The sequence below is a fragment of the Phoenix dactylifera genome, chromosome 6 (genome assembly GCF_051530095.1).
Source record: "Phoenix dactylifera cultivar Ajwa chromosome 6, Ajwa_hap1_PhDact_Kaust_v1.1, whole genome shotgun sequence".
Taxonomy (NCBI): Eukaryota; Viridiplantae; Streptophyta; class Magnoliopsida; order Arecales; family Arecaceae; genus Phoenix; species Phoenix dactylifera.
The window spans coordinates 33,076,829-33,098,534 of record NC_143195.1 but is presented as its reverse complement, the minus strand read 5'-3'; the positions used below and the strand labels follow the sequence as shown (position 1 = coordinate 33,098,534).

The 21,706-nt window shown below is 40.2% G+C and overlaps 1 protein-coding gene and 2 pseudogenes across 2 annotated transcripts; all 3 read right to left on the bottom strand.

Annotated features, from left to right (window-relative positions):
- Positions 1-1,069: 1,069 nt before the first annotated feature.
- LOC148703227 (vacuolar iron transporter homolog 2 pseudogene) lies at positions 1,070-2,141 on the bottom strand (annotated as a pseudogene).
- A 5,714-nt stretch (positions 2,142-7,855) lies between these two features.
- Positions 7,856-17,972, bottom strand: LOC103712185 (autophagy-related protein 13a-like). Of its 2 annotated transcripts, none has more exons than XM_088723767.1 (3): positions 16,379-17,972; positions 12,945-13,126; positions 7,856-8,542 (listed from the first exon to the last, which is right to left on the bottom strand). In XM_088723767.1, exons 1-3 carry the CDS (start codon positions 17,642-17,644, stop codon positions 8,236-8,238), a joined length of 1,755 nt encoding a protein of 584 aa, XP_088579893.1. In that variant the 5' UTR covers positions 17,645-17,972; the 3' UTR covers positions 7,856-8,235. The 2 variants fall into 2 exon arrangements, with proteins under 2 accessions (XP_088579893.1, XP_088579894.1); XM_088723768.1 differs by having other exon boundaries at positions 7,856-8,539; positions 16,379-17,924.
- A 3,021-nt stretch (positions 17,973-20,993) lies between these two features.
- LOC103712211 (RING-H2 finger protein ATL79 pseudogene) lies at positions 20,994-21,706 on the bottom strand (annotated as a pseudogene).

Sequence of the window (21,706 nt, the reverse complement as noted above, 5' to 3'; positions counted from 1 at the left end):
ACTAAATTTTAATATGGAATTGGAAAATAATATGTGGCTTATGAGATCAAAGATTTTTAGGCCTCAAGTTCTTCATCCTTTTTTATGCTTTATGAGAAACACACACACACACACACACATATATATATATACACGTATTTATATCTAGGGATGGCAATTTACTTTATTCTATCAGGTACCCGACCAACCTAATCCTAATGAAGTAGGTTTTACCTGACCTATAGTGGATCTGAGACAAATGTGGATAATAATAAAACTTGCTCTGAACCTGATACAGATATATATAACTCTTCACAAATCTCTCTGACTCTTTGCTTGCTCTAGATGCTTCATTTGTGAGAAAAATTGAATACAAAAAAAATTACATGCCATGATTCTTAGTTGTTCATTTGTTAGTTGATCGCTTTTTCTTAATTTAAGAGATATTTGATTTTTTAAATAACAATATTTTTATTTGTTATATCTCTATAATTGTTAAAAATTTGGTTTGTTATATTTTATATTATTGGCTCTTATTTGTTTAATATTATATGAAGTATTAGGATTTCTTCTTATATTTTTATTTGTTTGATTTGTATGCTTACAAAAAATTAATTTTTGTTGCTTTACTGGACCCAATTCATCCAATTTATCTCCTCTAGCTCTACTTGACCGGCCATCTCTCTCTATATATGTATTTATATATGTATGTAGATTGGTAGGTTGGTGGGCACTGCTCGAGGTGAGACGGCATATATATTTAAAAGTATGTAAGTTATAGGAAGACCCAATCAAATGAAGATTGTTGGCTCAATTATGCATTCATAAGAAACCCCGGTTAATTATACTAAAAATAAAAAAAAGGAAAAAGTAACAATGCAGAACAGAATAAACCCCCAAGAGCACAATTAGGGCCACGGTGTATCTAAGAAAAGTTATCAAAAGATGCTAACAATCAAATACAATATTCCTCGTACAGTCCTTGGAGAATCAAACCCAAGAACATGACCTTGCCAAACATGGGACTCTAAATTCCTTGAGCCAAGCAAAAGACAGCCTAAGCTGAGGAAACTTGCATCTTGAAAGCAAGCCCAAACAGCCTAAGAACCCGGGTAACAAAAGATGCCAACATTCAAGCACAGCTTTCCCCCTCCACTTCTAGGAGAATCAAATCTGAGAATATAACCTTCGCCAAACATAGGAATCTAATTAATTCCTTGAGCAAAAGGCCACCTAAATTGAGGAGACATGCATCTTGAAAACAAGCCCAAAGAGCCTAAGAACTCCATAGGTGACCAACATAGCCAACCATCCCCCAAGCAGCACCCTAAGCGCAGACTTGGAAACATTGGCTCCACCGAGGACGGCCCCGGCCGCACCAAACCCCGCCAACCCCAGGCTACTCACAGCGCACACCAACCCAACTCTTACACCCCATGACCTTACAAACGCTCCTGCCAACAAAGGCAACACGGCCCCCATCCCAAACGCCAACGCCGAGGCCCCGGCAGCCATTAGAGGGTCCGGCAAGCTCTCCTTCTCCCTGCCGGCTTCGATCCCGCCGCTCTCGAGGCTCTCTCGCTCCATCCGGGCCACCTCGATGTCATATTGAGCATAAACCGAGACGAACTCGCCGATGGCCATGCTGCAAGCACCCGCAACGAGGCCGGCCAGGCCTGATACGAGCATCGCCTTGGCAGTCTGGTTCACGGCCCCTACACCGATCATCAGAGAGGCTACCGACACGAGGCCGTCGTTGGCACCGAGGACGGCAGCCCGGAGCCACTGGGCTCGGGCCGCGTAGTCTACGGGAACAGCTTGGGTCGATTCAGGGTCATGGAGTTGGGATGCTGCGGTGATCTGGGTTTCGGCATCTTCCTTCGGATTAGGAGGAAGCGTGGAGGGGGCTGCATGGATGTGGGAGCTAAGACAAAATGCCATGACTGCAAACCTTGACAGAGAGGAGGGGATGGTGTGTGGAAGCCACACGCCTAGGCTATATATATATATCAGGAAACCATAATTTTTATTTAAGGGACCGCGGTTTCTACGGCTAGTTATCTCCATGGGAATGGAAGAACTGAAGAGGTCAAGAAACAGATGGTATTAGATCCCGTAGTGTGGCCTTCTTTGCTGGTGTGAACGGGTAAGAGATTCGGAAAGGATCTATTAAATCGGAGCACTTTAAAAAACAAAAAGAATATGGCGTGTGGCCACCGCGCGAAAGAGTAGCCAACGCATCATCAGCATCATTTTGCTTTAAAGAGACCTGCTTTTAGTTTTATTCTCTGTGGGAAACGTATCTCAGAATGGATCTCATTCGATCACACTTGGCAAAATCGATTCCACGTGGGGTCGCTTTTGACTTTCTCCTGTTTCTCGGAAAAGATTATTCCCAAATGAAGTCGGATGAAGATATGCTATTTATTAAGCGTTAATTGCAGGTATATTATACAAATGGCATTGATGAGTCGTACTCTTTATTATGCAAACTTTTTTAAATTGATATCCAGAGGCATGTTCTGGATGGTTCTACATTTGCATCACCATGGATAATGTGAAGACTAGTGGAAATTGTGCGAGTTTGTAATCAGTATTTAGGACCCATATCAAATAGACAATGGAGGCAAAAGTTATGGCCTCCCTTATCTTCTCTCATAAAGTAGTGAAGTGAATACATATAATATTGCAAGAAATAGGCAAGTGTGTGAGGAATCTAGTGATTGTGTTTCATGATCATTGTTCTCCTTTCTTTTTTTTTTTTAACAAAAAGTAAACTCAAAGCCTAATTGCTCAAATACAATATAACTAGGATTAGATTTGAAAAAACATTCGAGCGCTTTACTTATCATTCTTTAAGTAGGAGGTAAGTGCGATATAACTTTTCTGAATTGAGAAACAAATACCTGTACTATGGGAAAACAAATGAATTGATGAAAGAGAGCGATGAACAAAGATGCCAATTAAAAATACATCTAAAAGATGATTAGATATAGAGAAATTTTATGGTTAGGCAATTGAAAATATGAAACCAAAATTTTCAATATCGTAGATCTCTTTAATATTCACAATATTGTAACCGTAGAAGATGGAAAGGAAACTGTACTTCAATTCAAATTAATATTTATGTCAATCCGGATAGGATTTTTGTTTCAATTTCTTTCCTTTTTTGTGTGTGTGAGAGAGAGAGAATATATATTTTTGGCCGTTTTAGTTGGTTATAGGTGTAGAACTCTTCTCTCTCTCTCTCTCTCTCTCTCTCTCTCTCTCTCTTCCTTCTAGCTAAAATGAATCGACATTTAAAAAAAAATTGAAATTGTTTTTCTAGATCCAAGCCTCCATGAGAGATCATGCATGTGCTGGACGTGCTCACTTGCTTCTAGCTACTCTTTTGAGTTCTATGTTTGCTATAGTGCAATCTATTGGGCGCAGCTAGCGCACCGTGGCTTAAATTTTTATTTCACTGTAGCTTAAGTTTTTATTTCCTTGGTCTCCATCTAGGGTTGTCAACATGTCGATTGAAATGGGTATTCTAAAAGCATTTCCCTTTCCAGTTCTGCTTGTAGTATCCCTTGGGGGTACTCGGACTAAGTGCCAAACCATGTTTTTGCTCCGTCATTATATGGGATATGTTAAAATATTTACATAAGAAAAGAAAAACAAAAGACAAAAAAAAAAAATAATTTTATTTCTCTATTCCATCACATTCGGTATATCTTAAGGGTTATATATACTTATGTACAGACTCCATACAAAAAAAAAATATAGGTTGATATAGGATCATGCTAATAAAGAAAAAAAATACTAGTTGATACAAATTGTTATGTGATCCCTAGAATCACTCTAACAAGATCATGTTAATAAAGAAAAATAATATTGACCGATACAGGATCATGCTAACAAATGAAAATATACAGGTTATTATATGATCTCTAAAATTACGCTAATATTCTTCCTTAAACTCAAGATGGTACTATAAGTGCTAACTTAAGTTTGAAAACTTGACCACGAATATACCGAAAAACTAACGTACTAAATCAAGAGCTGAAGTAGTAGCTCAGAAGCTATCGTGATAGACTATGAGCTGATATAGCAGCAAATATAATTAGAGATAGAGAGAAAGGGGCCGAGCGATGGTGAGGAGAAATGATCGAAGATATGAAGCTGGGAAGAAAAGTGGTGGAGAGGAGCTGTGGATTCATTAGAGAATAAAGGATTTTCGGATGTTAATCTATCGAAAATAGAGGATATGAAGATCTAAAGAATATGGAGAGAATCGAAGATCTGAAGCTGAGGAGAAAAGTGGTGGAGAGGACCTGCAGATCCATTAGAAAATAAAAGATTTTCATATGTTAATCTACCGAAAATAAAGGATATGAAGATCAACTAAGAAATATGAAATCTTCGAATGTTGATTCATTTGTAAATAGAGGATCTACGAAAAAACAGAGGATCTGTGGATCCACCAAAAAATAGAGGATCTTCGGGTGTTGATTCACCCGAGAATAAATATCGATAGATCAGTAATGGAGGTCTTCAAAGTTTCTAGACATGGCAACGACAGCTATAGCAAAGGCAAAAGACATAGCGGCAGCAAATTAGGTAATCGGTGGCTCTGATACTATATTAAAATATTTACAGAAGAAGAGAAAAACAAAAGAAAAGGAGAGAAAAAATATAATTTTATTTTTCTATTCCATCACATTCGATACATCTCAGGGGTTATATATACTAGTGTACAAACTTTATACAACGAAAATAATATAGGATAATACTAATAAAAAAATAATACTTGTTAATATAAGTCATTATATGATGCCTAAAATCACTCTAATAAGATCATGCTAACAAAGAAAAATAATACTAATCGATCTAGGATCACGTTAACAAAAAAAAAAAATACTATGAATTGATACAGGTTGTTACATGACCCCTAAAATTACACAAACTGAATAGGTGGTTTGGTTTTATTGCCAAATTTTTTACTCCTAGATTGTCTTGGCATTATAAGTTCTATGTGCAAATTGTTGCTATTTTTTTTTATGATAATAGATACCCAGGAAATGAGTAAAGGAAACGCCTTGCTTAGGAAAAGCTAGGACATTGGTATGTCCAACCATGTCCATTGAAAGATTAATATAACAGTTCTTAGTCGTAGGGATATCTTTGTTGATGATACTGCAGGCCTGCGTCTAGATTTAATGGCTTGACTTTCTTTTCTGAAACCGTGAGTTACAAATCCAATGTTTTGCAAAATTTGTATAGTTATTAGGTTTCTCTAGTTCGTAATTTCTTCTTCTTCTTAGATTTGTAATAAAATTGTATCTGAAATAGTGAGTTACAAATCTAATGTTTTGCAAAAAAAGTTGTATGGTATTATTAGGCTTCTCTAGTTCTTCTCACAATAATTTGGCAATGAAAAATGACATCTTATAAATTCTGTAAAACCATAAACGTGGGTTATAGCCATGATTCTTCCTTTAATTTCTTCTTCTTCTTCTTTGAGAAATATGGTGGAATGCGACCTTCAATCCATGTTCTAATCCAAAACCTCTCCTCATCAACATTAGTTATTACTGAAATCAAGCAACGAGTATGTGTTAGAATAGGTGGTGAAAGACTGAATTGGGGCATCTACCGCAAGGCAAGACTACATCTACAGTGCTTATCTGCGGTGAATGACTATGGTGGCTCTAAAGGTAGAACAGACAATATTTGTGTTTAATGGAAACTTGTATTCTTGTTAATTAGCAGAGCCAACCCAAGAAAACAAGAATCCGAACCATATACTAATATTTGCGTTAATTAGTTCTTCCAAGGAGACATGAAGCCCATCCACATACTAATATTTGTAGCAAACAGCTTAAAATTTCCAACACCCCCACACACCCCCTCCCACAAAAAAAAAAGAAATTAATGATAGCTATCTCATGCGGCAGATCATTAATGGCACACTGAAAAATGCACCAATTCAAATCAGGGACGTCAAGTAGATGGACGTAGATTGCTTTGCACTTCAGCAGGGGAAAAAACTCTTTCTGCCAACTACAAATGCCAAACAAGCAGCATAGACAGCATCTCATCCTATTTCTGGTTCTATTAATTGGATGTATTCATAGTGGGCGAAGATTAAAAAAAAAATAAAATAAAGAAAACAAAAAACAAACAGGATAGACGCATCTCATAGAGTTTCCAACGGTAACCATGACAACAGCCTAAGCTCATAATAAGTCATCTAGTAAAGCCAGTGGTGAAGATTCCCATTGTTTAGTGTATTTGGACTACATATTGGCTATGAATTCTGACATGTATCCTATCTTGGCAGGCCAAGCTTTAAGAACGGGTGAAGCATCATAACAACGGTCTGCGTCATGCTGAATTTGATTGATCCAGATTTGTCCAGCACAAGTTATCATCTCATCAAATAAAAGGCTAAATTATATCTGTATTCCTGGGTGCAAGCTATAGCTCTAAATTAGATGGTTTAATATCTTCTATTTTGCTGCTTGGTCGACATGGTCTTTAGCGGAAAATAAAACAGCTTGACAGAGTCCAGAAGAAGATCGAATGCCTGACTAACGAATGCCTCCATGGACCATCATATGTCAAGTATTCTAAGGAAAGTAGGTGGTGGTCTCTTACCACTGGGAAGTCATGGCTTCTCTGGCATTATGCATTTCTTAATCTGGGTGTCTATTAGGCTGGTGGATTGATTAGTCCTAGGGAATCTTAATAAGTAATTACATCCACCAAGTCAGCTGGAAGTCTCAATATATAGAAATGGCTTCTCCTAAACTGTCATCGATGAGGTTTCGATTAAAAGGTTTTAAACACTTTCACTTCCAAGTAGCATGTGTTTGAAATCTTTATTTTGGGGAAGCTTTATTTTACAGACCAAGAGCAAATAGAAAGGAGCAATCTACATAGGTTAAAGCAGAAGGCAAAATGTACGTGCTCCAATGTTCTTATATCCCAGAAGTAGCTTGCTTCATCCTTGTTGTCTTAGTAAATTTTGTATGTATTTGTCTGGATGTGCATTTGTGTTTGTCCATGTACAAATCTAGATGTTGACAAATGTAAAAATTTATGATCTAAAACGTAATATAGTAAGTAGAAATAACAAAACGTAAGATATAATAAGAAAGATGCAGTAAATCCTCCTGTGGGGAGGAGATCATCAAGATACTATTGTTCGATTGCGTCGAAAGGAGGTTTGCGCATAGCATATCACTCTTTTGTCCCTAATTTTCAAAAGCAAATCAAAAGATGGCATATGTCATCGTTGTAAGCCATGCAAGAGAGAGAGAGAGAGAGAGAAATAGTTATTTGGAAGAGCAATCATTTAGAGTTGTCACAAGGAAAGAGGGGTACTGAAATAGTTATTATTGTATATAGAATAACCACTAGAGTCCTCTATCGTGAAAATCGAATAATTACATTATTGCAAGTCTTCTGCACATGTAACTCGACTATGATCCAAATCTTTATAGAAAGTACATAAATATTTATCTTATAATTACTTCAATATTCTAACATCTCAAGAACATAGCTTATCAAACATACAGCTTATGGATGTGGTTATAATGCAAACCCAACTGAGCAGAACTAGTCAGAAATTTGAACTCAAGTTGGAAACTAAAGGAGGAGCCTAAGCATGGCAGAACACATGGTTTAGATAGCCCAAACCATCCTCCCCAACAGATCAAGGCCATCATCAGATAGCCTTGATTACACTTGCCACCATACAGCAATGGGTCAGCCAAAGCTCAGCGTCAAGGCTTGTTGACAACCTTTCTTACAAGGCCACCCACTACAAGTCTACAAGCAACATGTAGGCATTCAGTGATCACACACGCACACACAAAAAAAATATATATATAGGAAGATAGTAATGATATTCAGCTTACTGGAGAAACACCAATCCGATCAACATCCTCAATTTAGTTCAGTAATACAAATCTATCCCACATAATTCCGTAGCACCAAGCCTCAGAATCAACTAAGCAAAGGGTGCATCATTGGTTATGATGGCACCTATATACAAATGATAATTTCTAATCATGGGCATGCACCTGCACGAGCAAACAAGGATCATAATGTAATGAATTCCTAAAGGAACTTTCTCCACTGCAATGCGATGACATCTTGTACTCTGTTAGGATGGCAACAAGCGTCAGTGAGTTGGGCTTATATACATGGCTATGTCCTACTGGAAGTATCACCCAGTTTGTGAGAAGGCTCCGCCCACAGAATATGCTACTCGTTTCTGTGTTTTACCGATTCCAGTAACCGAGTTCCGCTCCGAGAAAGCAGAATCTCCTTTATTTCTTTATAGCTTTGAAGCTCCTCCATTGCATCAGATGTCTTCCGAGACATGAAAAGACTGGAAGTGCTAGTCTCTCCGTTTAACTCAGACCTTGAAGATTGGGAAGAATAGCTGTGATCTTCACGCAATGGAGGTGCTCTCTTCAACATATGAACAAGAATGCCAACAGCTGCATCTTGTGATTTATGGGATGATGCCTGAGCAGATTCTGGAGCTTCCTTTCTATCAAGGCTCCTGCTGGCAAAACATATAACAAATAACTTCAAATTACTCCTCATCTGTAAACCATTGGTGTACACATGATAACAATTATTGGCCCAACCACCCACCCACATAATTTCAAAAGCACAAACCCTTCAAATGTCATGAACCACAGAACAATACGAAAGAGCATGAGAATTACATTATCTTGAATACTTTTGCCATCAAAACAATATATAATCTTTGACAAAACTTCATGCAATCAGGTTTTCATTAAACATGAACAAAATATAGATTTGCTTCAAAAACCAACCGACAGCGACACTTTTAATTCCCCCACTTTCATTTCATATTTCTCTTCGAGGCACAATCTGCAGCACTAGTCTTTCCCCATGAATCTTTCTACTAAACCCATCCTCATCAACAACTGCATGCAACCCGGGAACCATGGAATGCCGTACCGGCCGGTACGGGCCGGTACGTACCGGTCCGGTCCTAAACCGGTACCGGAACCACAAGAAAACCGGTATCTCCGGTTTTCTTGTGCGAACTGGCCGGTACGGGCTCCGTACCGGCCGGTTCGCATCGGTACGATTTTTTTTTTTTTAATGAACCACAGCGCGAGGCGCTGTGGTTTTTGGCTCGCGGTACCGGCCGGTACGTACCGGACCGGACCGGTACCGTACCGGTACGGCGGACCTTGCCGGGAACCTTTGTGGTGCATCTTTTACAACAGAGAGAGCAGTGCATACTGAGATCGCTGCCACATGGGCCATTTTGGAAATGGAAGGCTCTCGCACAATTTCTTTATCTTACTCTCGCACAATTTCTTTATCCCATGTGTTTGGTAACTACCCAGAATTGTTTGGCATCCCAACAAAACGATCTTCATTTCTGAGACAAGCAACAGCCCTCCATTTCTGAGATGGGCTACGTAGCAGCAATCCGAGCATGCACCACTCTCTGTGGTGCAAAAGATGCATGGCAAAAAAACTGGACTCATGTTCACCAAAAAAAAAAAAAGGATCTGGACTAACTGCATGTTCCTCAAATCAATGACCTTTATTTGTATTGGCAATAGAGATCACGAGGACCGTATTTACAAGATAGGTAGTTTGAAAGGTAGGAATTTACAAGATAATGACCGATGTACCACAAACCACTACCACCACCATGTGCTCGGTCTTGAACCTTTACCTTAACAGGTCGGTAATAGTCAAACTATGGAGTTACCTTAAACCCATGTAAAGCATCATTGGGTTATGGATCAGACAAGATATGGCATTATATTGTTAGCAATAGTTACAAACCAAAAATGTAATGACCCAGGACCTCAACCAAAAAGACTAGCCAAAAGTTGTATTCTGATGGAATTGGCTTTGCTACCCAAAATCTTCCTATCAAACAAACAATATGAGATTAGACACACCTGCACGGGCTCTCACACACTCCCTGTTTAAGCACTTACATCCTTATTGAAGAAAGGATAAAATCAAAATCACAAACACCACAATCGACTCTTGGTTGGCACTAAAAAGACCCATGTGATAGTATTGCCTAGTCCACAGAGGCCATGGGGCAGGTCTACTCTAATGCCATTAGTGACGACTCAGGAGCTCACCCAAACAGGATAACCAAAGTTATGTTTTGTGGTCCTTCACTTACTTAAATACCGAAGATCTTCCAAGCCAACAATAGAGGTGGGATTGAGCACACACTTGCACAGATCCTCAAAAAAAATGTTTGGATAATATTTTAAATTCATCCTAAGCATACCCATTTTTAGATAGAATCTATAAGCAATTAATATCTCTATATTTAAATGATCATCAACATAAAATCCCAAGGCTAACTAGATAACATCTAAAAACTGCTCCCATGCAAAGTGTTCCAAGGCTTCTAAACACAAAAAAATTATTCTGACAGTTTACGACGACAGTCACATCCAAAAAAGCATAAAATTGTGAATCCATCCTAAACATACTTAAACTTAAATTTAAACAATGCAACTTGCAGAATTCAACTTGAAAATTGCTTTGATTTACTCAACCATTTGAAACAAACACCAAAAAACCATTTAAGCATTTAGCACCAATGCATATCTTCATGGTACACCTTCGATATGTTTACCAATTTCCCAACAAAAAAACAGCATTCTTGTCTTTTGTACCACATTTCAAACTCAAGCTTCATTTCAGCCTTAATATGGAGCTCTTAATTGAACTCATTACATCAGAATTCAATACAAAACCACAATATGTTTAGCTATGATGTATTCATCTGGTAGATATATGCTGTAAATAAATGAACATTATTCATAAAATAGATCCATTCTCACCAAATTCAATGAGTTGGTATAACATCTGTAACATTTGTATTACAAAGTGATAAGTAACATACAGCAAATACAAGCTCATCCATGTGGCTACATAAATGTAAATGCCAGCATGCAGCCTTAAATTGTACATGTTTTAGATGGAAATGAAGAAAATCCAGGGAGGATCTCATAAAAAGTTTTAGGTGGTTTTACCTCCTGAAAAGCTGGGTCACCCAATTACCCTCTCAGCCAGCCCCCTTGGCTAGCTCCAAGTTTTTTTGTTGAGGAGACATGTTGCTTCCTAGATCACAACCCCCAGTTTCCTCACCTTATGCGTTCCTCCACGCCCCAACATTCCTAAAGTTTCTCCTAATTGTCCCAGCTTAAGAGGGCTCTCTCTGCAAAATCTTTCCTTTCTATCCTCTGCTTCTTTTCTCCTTAAATCTTTCTTTTTCACTACGACACACCATCACTCCTTAAAAAACTCTCACATGCACTCTTCTCTTTACTTATTTTGGAAATTTTCTCTTCATCACCAGATCCCTCTATCTCTCTACTGAATCTCCATTTCATGGTTGCTAAAAGGGGTATATCTTAAAATTCTTCAAGTAGAATTCTTTCCCATCTCCCCCTAGGGGAAAAATTAAAAGAAATCTCACAGTACATAGAAACTTTCGGATCAGATCTCGAGCGGTCTTTTTAAGACCATTGGATTTTAAATCCATATAAGCCATCCATCATGCTTTATGGCCCAAGTGATCTGCATCAATCCACATCTCACCCCTATACCTTTATCAATCCATCCTCTGTTTTACAAAGACCCTTTTCAGGCACAATAGAAACCATACTGCTACTTTAGGTGCTGGAAATGCCATCCAGAGAGAAAACCTCCTTCACCTTTCTTGTTTTTTTATTAAGACTTTAAATTCAGTTTTGTTACTTATAAAATTATATAGGATTACGTCTTAGTTGCAGCAATTATGGTTGTAATAATTAATTACGATGCTTAAATTACTTTATTTTTTTAAATGAATGAGATTTTATGCACTAAACTATATATTATAAAATTTGCTTAACTTGATACAAAAATCAATTTTTAATTATGTCAATAAGATTGTAATGCTGACTAGAAGATTTTATAGTCCAAACCACCCGCCTTCAATATGACTCAAAAACAATCATCTGACTTATCAAACATGTTCTAGAACCCAGTGAAGATAGCGAGAATTTCCCCATGCCAGCTTCTTCACATGTTGAGAGATCAACATAAAGGGACAAGTCTTCAATATGGAATCTCAGTGGTGTTAGCAAGTTATGTCAACCAACTTCATATAACATATAGCATAGGTTAATTTAGTGTATCAACAGAAATTGTTGCAACGTTTCAGCACCAATCAAGCAGCCTAACCTCCCCTAAGGGTTCACATAAACTCCACACTCCAAATGAAATGAGCATATAGTATATCTACATTAAGCTTCATCCAGACTACATTCATTTATCTTCGTAAATTTGACAGTGAAATCATAACCTCTAATTCACCGTGAAAAAGAATAAGGAAAGTTCAAATTTAACCTTAAAATTAGTGATTTGACATTAGTTAATTGAAGTGCTCAACATTCATCGTGAAGATTAAACATCTGGTGTTAGTTCTATCATTAGTTTCGCCATCTAAAACCAAAGCCTTTCTTAGCTTTCTGAATCAGTCAAACAACTTCTGAGATGAGCCTTTTGATATTTAACCCCTGTAAAGCTGATATTTTCCAATATCAACCATCATGAACAACTCTACACAGCATTTCAGATTTTTAACAATTTCTCCAGGTGTGCTTACTCCAAAAAGAAAAGGGTTCAAAACTTCAAATATTTGCTTTGACTGAGGTATCTTGTCTAGTATGTATTGAGGGAGAACCAAGACTTCATAACCAACTCGCAAAGCAATCGTGCAGCAGAAAATTGAATATACTCAGATAGCAGCTTGATATTGGGATCCATTTAGAAAAGCATAAGATAGTAGATCAAATTATTCAAGTTACCCAAAAAATTAAATAATTACTCACGGATCAACCACCTGAATCATAGAAAATCACCATAATAACCCAGAATGAAGAATGGAGAAGTACCTAGTCTGAGAATCTGATGTGTCAACATCGTCCACAGCAAAAGGACAAGAGAAGTCACCATCATCAAGATCATCCTGGATCGACAATCTGCTTGAGCTTCTTGAAAACCCAAGCCTAGGTGAACCACCAGAAGACAACACACTGGAGAACCTTCCAGAATCATCCCTACCATCCTTAAGGCTCTGGATATATTTTTTCACACAAAGAAGCAAGGTCCAACCACATTAATAGAAAGTATATGAAATTTTACAAAACATACTATGGAACCAAAAACAGAGAAATTGAAGTTAACATGTTTTCTATCGTAAAGTTATGAAGGCAAATGACAGAGAAAAAAAAACAGTAATCAGTTTCTTCAAGTGGAAAAATCATCAGAGAGAATTACCCGCCATATAGAAAAAGAGCACTCGCTCCCTAATATCAAATTCTCACGAGAAGGTTGTCAAGTTTTACTTTGCTGAACCATCATCCTGTTGGACCCCAGGTATGGGGATGTCTGAAAACTACTAGGCAACCTACAGGTCACCAAATTCCGAGAGACATGGTTGTTTAACTACCAGTCCCTTGTTCTTGGTTCATCTAGTTTTGAGCAGCACGAAATGCCAAGCAGATGAACAGATAACAAAAAGAACAAATGTAGGGGGAGGAGGCAAGGGTGTTAATGCAGGAGAACAAATATTTAAAGTCTCGAGAATGGATAATACCAAATTAAACCATTTCTCATCATCTTCAATGGTGGTCCGACATATCTGCCTACAGCATTATCTTGGTAATACACGAATTTCGAAGCTACAACAACAAAAAAAACTAAAGACAATTTGTTAGAACTATAACTTTACTCTCAGCACTACTGACCCAAACATATGACTTACCAAAACCAATATACCTTGCAACAAAAAAAAAAGATTTTAAAACTAACCCCAAAGCTTTGATCAAGAATAACAATATAACAGTTGCAGATCTTGAAATGACCTTACCATAATGCCTAATGGGTATCAAGATACCATTTTCTAGACTATGTGGGATTTTGACCATTGAATCTAAAAGTCTTTCTCGTCCTCCGTATGTCATATTCTGCACCTAGAAATAAATTTATCTTTAATTCATCAGGGACCTATTCTGCAATTCCAATAATCCTGGTTATGTTTCAGGGACTCATTCATTTATGGATAAAGTATTCTTGGGAATCTCCTGAAAAAGGGAAAAGTCCTTGAAATTTTTTTGGCTATGATATTATCTCAGTGGTGCATGAATATCTCTGTGATTCACGTTTGCAAGAGTAGAAATTGGCCCAGAAATTATGGTTTAACCCATATTAAACAACTATAGCCATCCTAGAACATCAAATATCCATCAGTCTTCATATTAAACTGCAGCAAAAGAAAATAGTTCTGCCAAATAGCCTGGTCAGGGTTAATCAACGATGCTAGTTGAGATGGAAAGAATCTAGGCTACATCTTCAAGGAAGGTTTTTCTACCACCTTCATTGGAAGCTCTCAACATAATTCCAGCAAGAACTTTCAAGTTCAATCAAAAGGTAACTTTCTTCTACAAGAACTTGCAGTTTTGTTTTGCTTAAAGCATGTTCATAATCTACTACATAGAGCTTAAAAATTACTTTTAGCATAACACCAAATTCCAGCAAACAGAATCTAGACAATAGCTTTCACGAAGGCACAAAAAAAAAAAAAACAATGACAGCTGAATAAGAGTGTGTAAAAAAGATAAAACCAACATAATTCATTTACAGCCTCACCAATGCAATATCAGTAAAAGATCATCATTAGAAACTATTGCAGATACATCATCACTTCGCATATACAATATTTTTCAAATAAAGATATTCCCCTGAATGATGATCAACATATACTATAGATTTCTTTGAACCAAGTAATGCCTTAAATTTTAAAATTGTAAAACAAGTCTCATGTTCTAATTGCATATAGAATTACATATTCTTACTAAGAAGGATATAGAGCACTGCTCCTACAGCTAATCATATCAATGTCAAGGTGGAAGGATTATGTTTGAAATTAAAAATGAACATAAAAAGTGAGAAAATAAAAAATATTAAATATTAGAATTCATCATTTTTGCTTTAGAGCTTGAAGCTCTTTTGCTTATTGGCATCCACAACCAGATGTCTCCAGCTTCATGCAATCATTAATGCAAGCTATGAGACATCAATAGGTGCCAAAGTTATAAAAGCATCATACTTCTAGTAGTAACTTCAAAGCCACCATTCTACTATATTTTAGGCTCGATCAAGTTTGCATTTATTTCTTGAGTTGAAATTGAAGACCCTGCCAAAAAAGTGATCCGGCATGAATGGCATTCTCTTGAATTGGCATCACTTCCCATCTTACTTCTATGAGTTGCACAACCTTCACAATAAATTAATTGCATCAAGTAAAATATACCATAAATTTCAAAGAAGGTTGCTTATGTAAACACCATCAAACTTGTAAATGTATTTGAAGCATTACTAACCATTCTCAGTAGCCTTCCTGATAGTGGATTTTGGTTTTGATGGTATCCGCTTTATAAAGTAACCTTAAAAATATATTAGAAAAGGCTAGTTCACTGCACTTGTCAACCTACCATCATTTTGGAAATCTTTACTTCAGGTAAGTTGTAGACAATGCAGTTGCAATACGCATCCTCCAAGAATCATCTCTCTAGACTAGAACAAGAAAAGCTGTATTATTAAGAAGCATCTTATAGAAAAGGTCATTGATTTGCACTTAATTCCTTGGTGCTCATTGTGGTTCACTCAGATGTGGAGGTAAATTTGGAAGGCTCACTCATGGTACCAGCTTTTTAGTATAGAATGCACATTATCATGGGCTGCCTACTTGGCAGCCAGGATCCGCCATCAATTATTTTATCACCAAAGAAACAAAGAAAAGTATCATTTCTCTTTATCTAATTTATAACTTCTTTCTATATATGAACAAGCTTGCACTTCCTTTCTTTAGAGTCAGGTGAGACTAAGTGATGAAACTTAAAACAACTTCATCTTCACCAGCAGAAAAATGCATGTTATGTAATTCATCATGTATTTTGTAAGAGTAATAGATCCTTGCTCGTAGATGAATGGAAGCAAGCAAGCGTAGGTGCAACACCACACCATATTTCATCCTCGCAATGATCCCTTTATACTAAATTTGACCAAACATCTCCATTATGGATTCAGCATCTTCAGTAATTAAGAAATCAAAGATTAAGTTCATCAGCGTTTCCAGGGGTTAAGCTTTCACTTTCCAACGTTCCATGAGTAGATTCAAAACACTAGCGAACCTTCATTTAACCGCACTAAGCAACCAAGTAGATATTGAATATGACCAAGACGTCATGTACGATGTGTGTTTGTGTGTGTGTGTGTGTGTGTGAGAGAGAGAGAGAGAGAGAGAGAGAAAGAAGACCATAAAAACCTTCTGAGCTGTAAACAATTGCAAGTTTGAGTAGATATCTCCAATCCTTAACCCTTCCGATTTTCTAAAAGATCTACTCTCCAAAGGTGAATTCTGAGACGAAAGATCCGTCCTCGTGCTCCTCGGAGATGGCGGCGGCAAGAAGCTTCGAGGTGGATCCGAAAGATTAGGACTGCGATGCACCTGACTCTTCCCGGTAAGCGGCTGTGGTATGCTCACCGGCAAAGTTTCAGAGCGCAGACGAGACTGCAGATAACTGCTGCCATGTGCCGGCGGTGACGGAGTCGGCGACAGTGAGAAGGGCGGGGAGAGCTTAAACTCATCAAAGCTAAAACTACCCTTCCTATGAGTCGCCGGCCGCTGGCTCGAGATCCGATTCCCATACACATCAGGAGGCGAAAACGTTGCATCCGAAGCCGGAATAGGAGACGAGCTCATAGGATGGTGCGCCAACGGCGCGCTCGTCCAGCTATGCGGGCGGTGGGCCGAAGGATTGGCCGACGTCCGATGGCCTCTCATTGGGAATGAGATCGGCTGGGCTCCACCTTCATAGGGCGAAGAAGGGAAGGCTCTCATGGGATCCGCAGCCGGGCTACCGACGTAATCAGTTATGATCATCGGCGGCAGCAGGGACGAGACCTCGAGATTGAAGTCCGAGAGGGTCGGGCGGTACTGGACCGACACGACGAGTTGGCCGAACTGAGTCTCCACCGGGGTGAAGCTGTGCAGCTTCAATTCCCTCTCTTCCACCCTCGAGAACGGCTCCGCGAAGGACGACACTCTATAGCTGAGATCGTAATTATAGGACTGGTTGGAGGAGCAGAGCATTCGGAAAACACGGTAGGCGGGGAGGAGGCGGAGGAAGGAATACAGGGATCGGAGGAGGAGGATCGATTTCTTGTAGGTCCTTCGATAGAGAAAACAGGAGGAGCTGTCAGAGGTGTGGTTCCAAGAAGGCGGCGGGGACTCGCACTGGGCGGTCCAGCGCTCGATGACGACCTCGACAGCGGCGGCGGGGGCGGCGCGGTGGGTGAGGATGACGTCGATAATCATGGGGTCCATGACGCTGTGGTGGGGATGGTCGAGGGCGGGGGGCAGGTCACCAAGGGCGAGGTTGAACCAGCGGTCGCGCTTGCGGGCGCGGAGGCCGGCGGCGGAGGAAGAGGGGTCGCCGTGGAGGTGGGGGATCCGGGAGCCGAGGACGGCGTGGAGGGCCTTGAGATAGAATTGGGTGATGATCTGCTCGGTCCGGCTGGATTCGGCCATGATGGGTTCGTGTTGATATGGGATCCGATCAGGGTCCGGGACGGAGGCGGAAACCGGGGGAAGGGGCGGCTCGGCGCGGGGCCGCGGGGCCGGGGCTGGGACCGGAGGGCGGCATGGGGGAGGAGAGGAGAGATGGAGGAGCAGGGGAAAAATTAATAATGGGATGGAGAGCCATTGCTGGGGACTGGGCAAAGATTAGAAGGATCGAACAAGGAGTGGGGAATGAGAGGAAGAATCCATTGAGAGAAGGGGGCGAGATTATGACTTATAATAAGGAGACGTGGGGGGAAAAGTAGAAGGGAGAAGGGGGAAGGGAGCGTGGTGGGGTGGAAGACCTTGGGGCCCGCGGCCGGGGGCCTAATCTGTCGCTACCGATATCGTCACCCGGAGGAGTCACGCATTTGACCTGTTAGTGCCGGTTATCCGGTTACGATATATTCCTAGAGGGCAAGTTCTAAAAATATTCTTTACATATGGAATCCTTACGAAAAAGAGAGGAAAGGCAGTCAGCGAGTCAGCCATTGCTGATGCTTCTAATAAAGAAAAAGACAGGGAGCTTTGTGCATATCTTTTGTTATAAATAACATTAATAGGTGTTGCACCGGTGGCTGGTGGCGACATTGCATGAACGCGCGAGAAGCTATTCAGTCTTCGAGCCCTAGGATTCCGATCTAAAGGGAAGGGTAAATATCTAAAGCTCCGCAGGACCACACCTCTGTTTTATAGAATTTTCGTGCCATTATTGCAGCAGCAGCAGCACTGCTTTGGCAAATCTAGCACGCCCTTGTGCCCCTGATCTCCTCAAAGTCTTCGAGCAAACCTCATAAGAAATAAAACTTGGGTCACCTACCTGGTGTCATGGACCGCCTTATTGGTTCAAGTTTGAGCCGCTCATCGCTTTCAACTTGGATCTTAAATGGCCCTCACTGGAGGGGTGGTTTGATACGACTTTGGCCGGATCTCTTATGTTTAATTTGTAATTATTAGTTATTTAATGAGTAACGCTACCAATCACTGATTCATTCACCGCTCATTTCGCTCGTCCAATGTAGACAAACAGGGATTGGTGAAACACACAAGGTACATGGTATCAATTGGGGCCGCAGACACTGACTTGTACGTCAAACAAAGTCGAGTTGTGATATGACGGAGGGTCTTTAGAATTTTCTGTATTCAATTTTCACCAGGTTCAGAGTCCGTAACGTATCCGAAGTTCTCTTTGCATGGGAGGATTAGCGTTGCTTGGTTTGAGACGAGCCAGATCAGGTCAAGACTGATGAAGTTGAGCTTACGAGTTAGGAGACGCAAGTTAGGAGAAATTGGACTGGGTTGGGGATAATTCAGGTAATTCCATAGGCTCCTCGAAGCTAATCTGCGGGCAAGTAGGGCTTGCATGGTTCCAACCCAGTGAAAAACCAAGCCGATGTCAAAAGAGAAACTTGCAAACACTGATGATCTAATGCGAATCAAAGTCAACCCAATGTTTGGCACTTCTACTTGTGTTGTCTCTCACCAGCTTCTCGATCCACCAATCACAAAGGCAAAAGACAAGCTCCTTTATTTAATGTTTGGAATTTTTCTGCATTCCTAGTTCTTGACCTTCAGGTTTTCTCTTACACATTCTAATGCAATAAAGCTTGAGGGGTTTAGCGTCACGAAATTTAATGGAAAAGTGTGGGGAATGGTCCAATATCTATAATATATCATTTTTTTTATAATATGTTATTACGAAATTTAATGGAAAATTGTGGGGAATGGTCCAATATCTATAATATATCATTTTTTTTATAATATGTTATTGTTACCTTGGATTAATAAATAGTGAACTATCTATTTCCAAACTCTTTTTTTTTTTTTACTTGAAAGACCCAACTAAATAGGACTCTATTTTGATAACATTGTTGATTAAAGATAAAGAATTGAAAATTAATTCTGGTTTGAAGTGTATGTGTGAAAAGGAGATGTTAAAAAAAAGATATTTGAAAAGTTGAGTCATATTTCTTGATAATTACTAAGGATATTTTTGTATTAAATTTGACAGATGGAATCTATAAAAAATGTACCAAAATTTAAGACTCCTTTCATACATAGCATAGACATATTTGATAAACTATCTACTATTCCTTCGGTGGAACTAGTCTTGATGTCTTAAAATGTTCTTTATTGAAATTTTTTGTGGATTTGTCTTTTTAGACTCTTCATAAATTTCCTATTGGCATATTACCCCCTCTAAAACTAGACTCTTTTAGTTTGACTTTTTTTAAAATTGCGATGCTGATTCTTATGGCCTTGGGATGCAATATTGGGTAGACAATATTCTTCACAATAATAAGAAGCTGGCTAGACACATTGTAGCTAAAAATTATGTATGTTGTGAAAAAGTAAAACACAAATAATGGATCGGCTGTTTGAATGCCATGTCGACGTTACTTCTAATGTTTTTGTTATTATTCATTTGCAACCTATAACAAATACAAGGGTATTATACCCTTGGAATTCCTTGTCACAAAACCATTGATTCATTAAATATAGGTTTTCATTAACTAAAAGCCTAACGAGTTTCTTATTAAAGTTGCTTTCCGTATTGCTGAGACTTCATCGGCAATAACGTCGGGTTCATTCTTGCTTGACCGTCTCACAATCAAAGACCGACGGAAGTAGGCCAACGACAATCCAAATCATGCGCTGTAAGGTACAACATAGCTATTACACACAATACCACAAAATACGAGCATTGAAAAGCGCTAAAACTTCGTGCATGATCTGTCCTGCACGAACGTCAAGGCGTGGCGTGAAAGGCATCCCATGCGGAAACCGCGTCCGTCCCTTCAATTTGGCAAAGGGGAGCATCGAAGGCGGACGGGTGGATCGCGCGTGCCGGGTGGCACGCGGTGCGCGAGCGGGCGGGGCCACTGGCACTGTCCGGAGGCGCCCAGCCACGCGAGTCTCGGGCCACTGCCGAACCCCTCTCCCTCGGGATCTTCAACGTACGTGGCCCACCTGACACGCGCCAAACCGCCTCCCCCATCAACACCGCCTCGAGCCTGCGACAACTGGCGCCACCTCTCCCCTCTCACCATCTCTCAAACACGCCCACCCATACAAAGCTCAAAGCGCCGCATTAATTAAACTTTCAAAGGTCCCCATGAACGCAAAACGAGCTCGTGAATAAAGTAGACACTAAATGGGAAATATCCTCCAGTTATTTAGCCAAAAAGAGGGAAAAAATTTAGAAAAAAAAAGGGAACAGCTTTTCCCGGAGGAAGAAACTGTTTTCCACTTATTTTTTTCATATAAACGCGGTACGATGTACCTCTAGAGCAAATTACCCTTCACATCGGGTAAAAGTTTCAGAGATATGGAGGAATTGGAGGGAGATCAAAAGAGAACGAAACAAAAAAATGAAATCAAAAAAACCTCTGCTCAGTTACCTCAGTATTATACAGAGAGTTTCCTCTCTATTTGCGCTGGTTTCTTCTGCTTGTCTCCCTGGTTCTCAAGGCTCCTCTGGGAGGTCGCCGGAGGCGGGGGTGCGGCAGGTGGGGCAGGAAGAACCGGTCGCAAGCCAGGCCTGGACGCACTTGACGTGGAAGCCGTGGTTGCAGGCGGGCAGGACACGGACGCGCTCGCCCTCCGCGAACTCCGCCAAACAGATGGCGCACTCTGCCGCGGCCCCGGCCAGCCTCGTTCCCTCCGTGTACACCAGCGACGGCAGCGTCTCCTCCGGCGACGCGGCCTCCCTCCCAGATTTCCCCTTCTCCTCCTCCGGCGTTTCGTGTTGGTCGTCGTGGCGGAGGCGGCGGCGGTAGCGCCTGAGGAGGCAGCTGGCGGCAGCGTGGAGGGAGAAGGCGAGGATGGTGACGCAGACGAGGACGACGAGGATGGTGACCATGTTGGTGTCGAAGTCCTTGGTGCTAGAGTATGGAGCCCACCTGTTGGACCGAAATGGAGGGGAGGAGGAGGAGGGGGAGGAGGAGGAGGGGTGAGGGGGAGGGGAGTGGAGAACAGCCTCCGTTCGGATTGGAGACCGCATGGCGTTTGAGTTGGTCTGATTATGGAGTG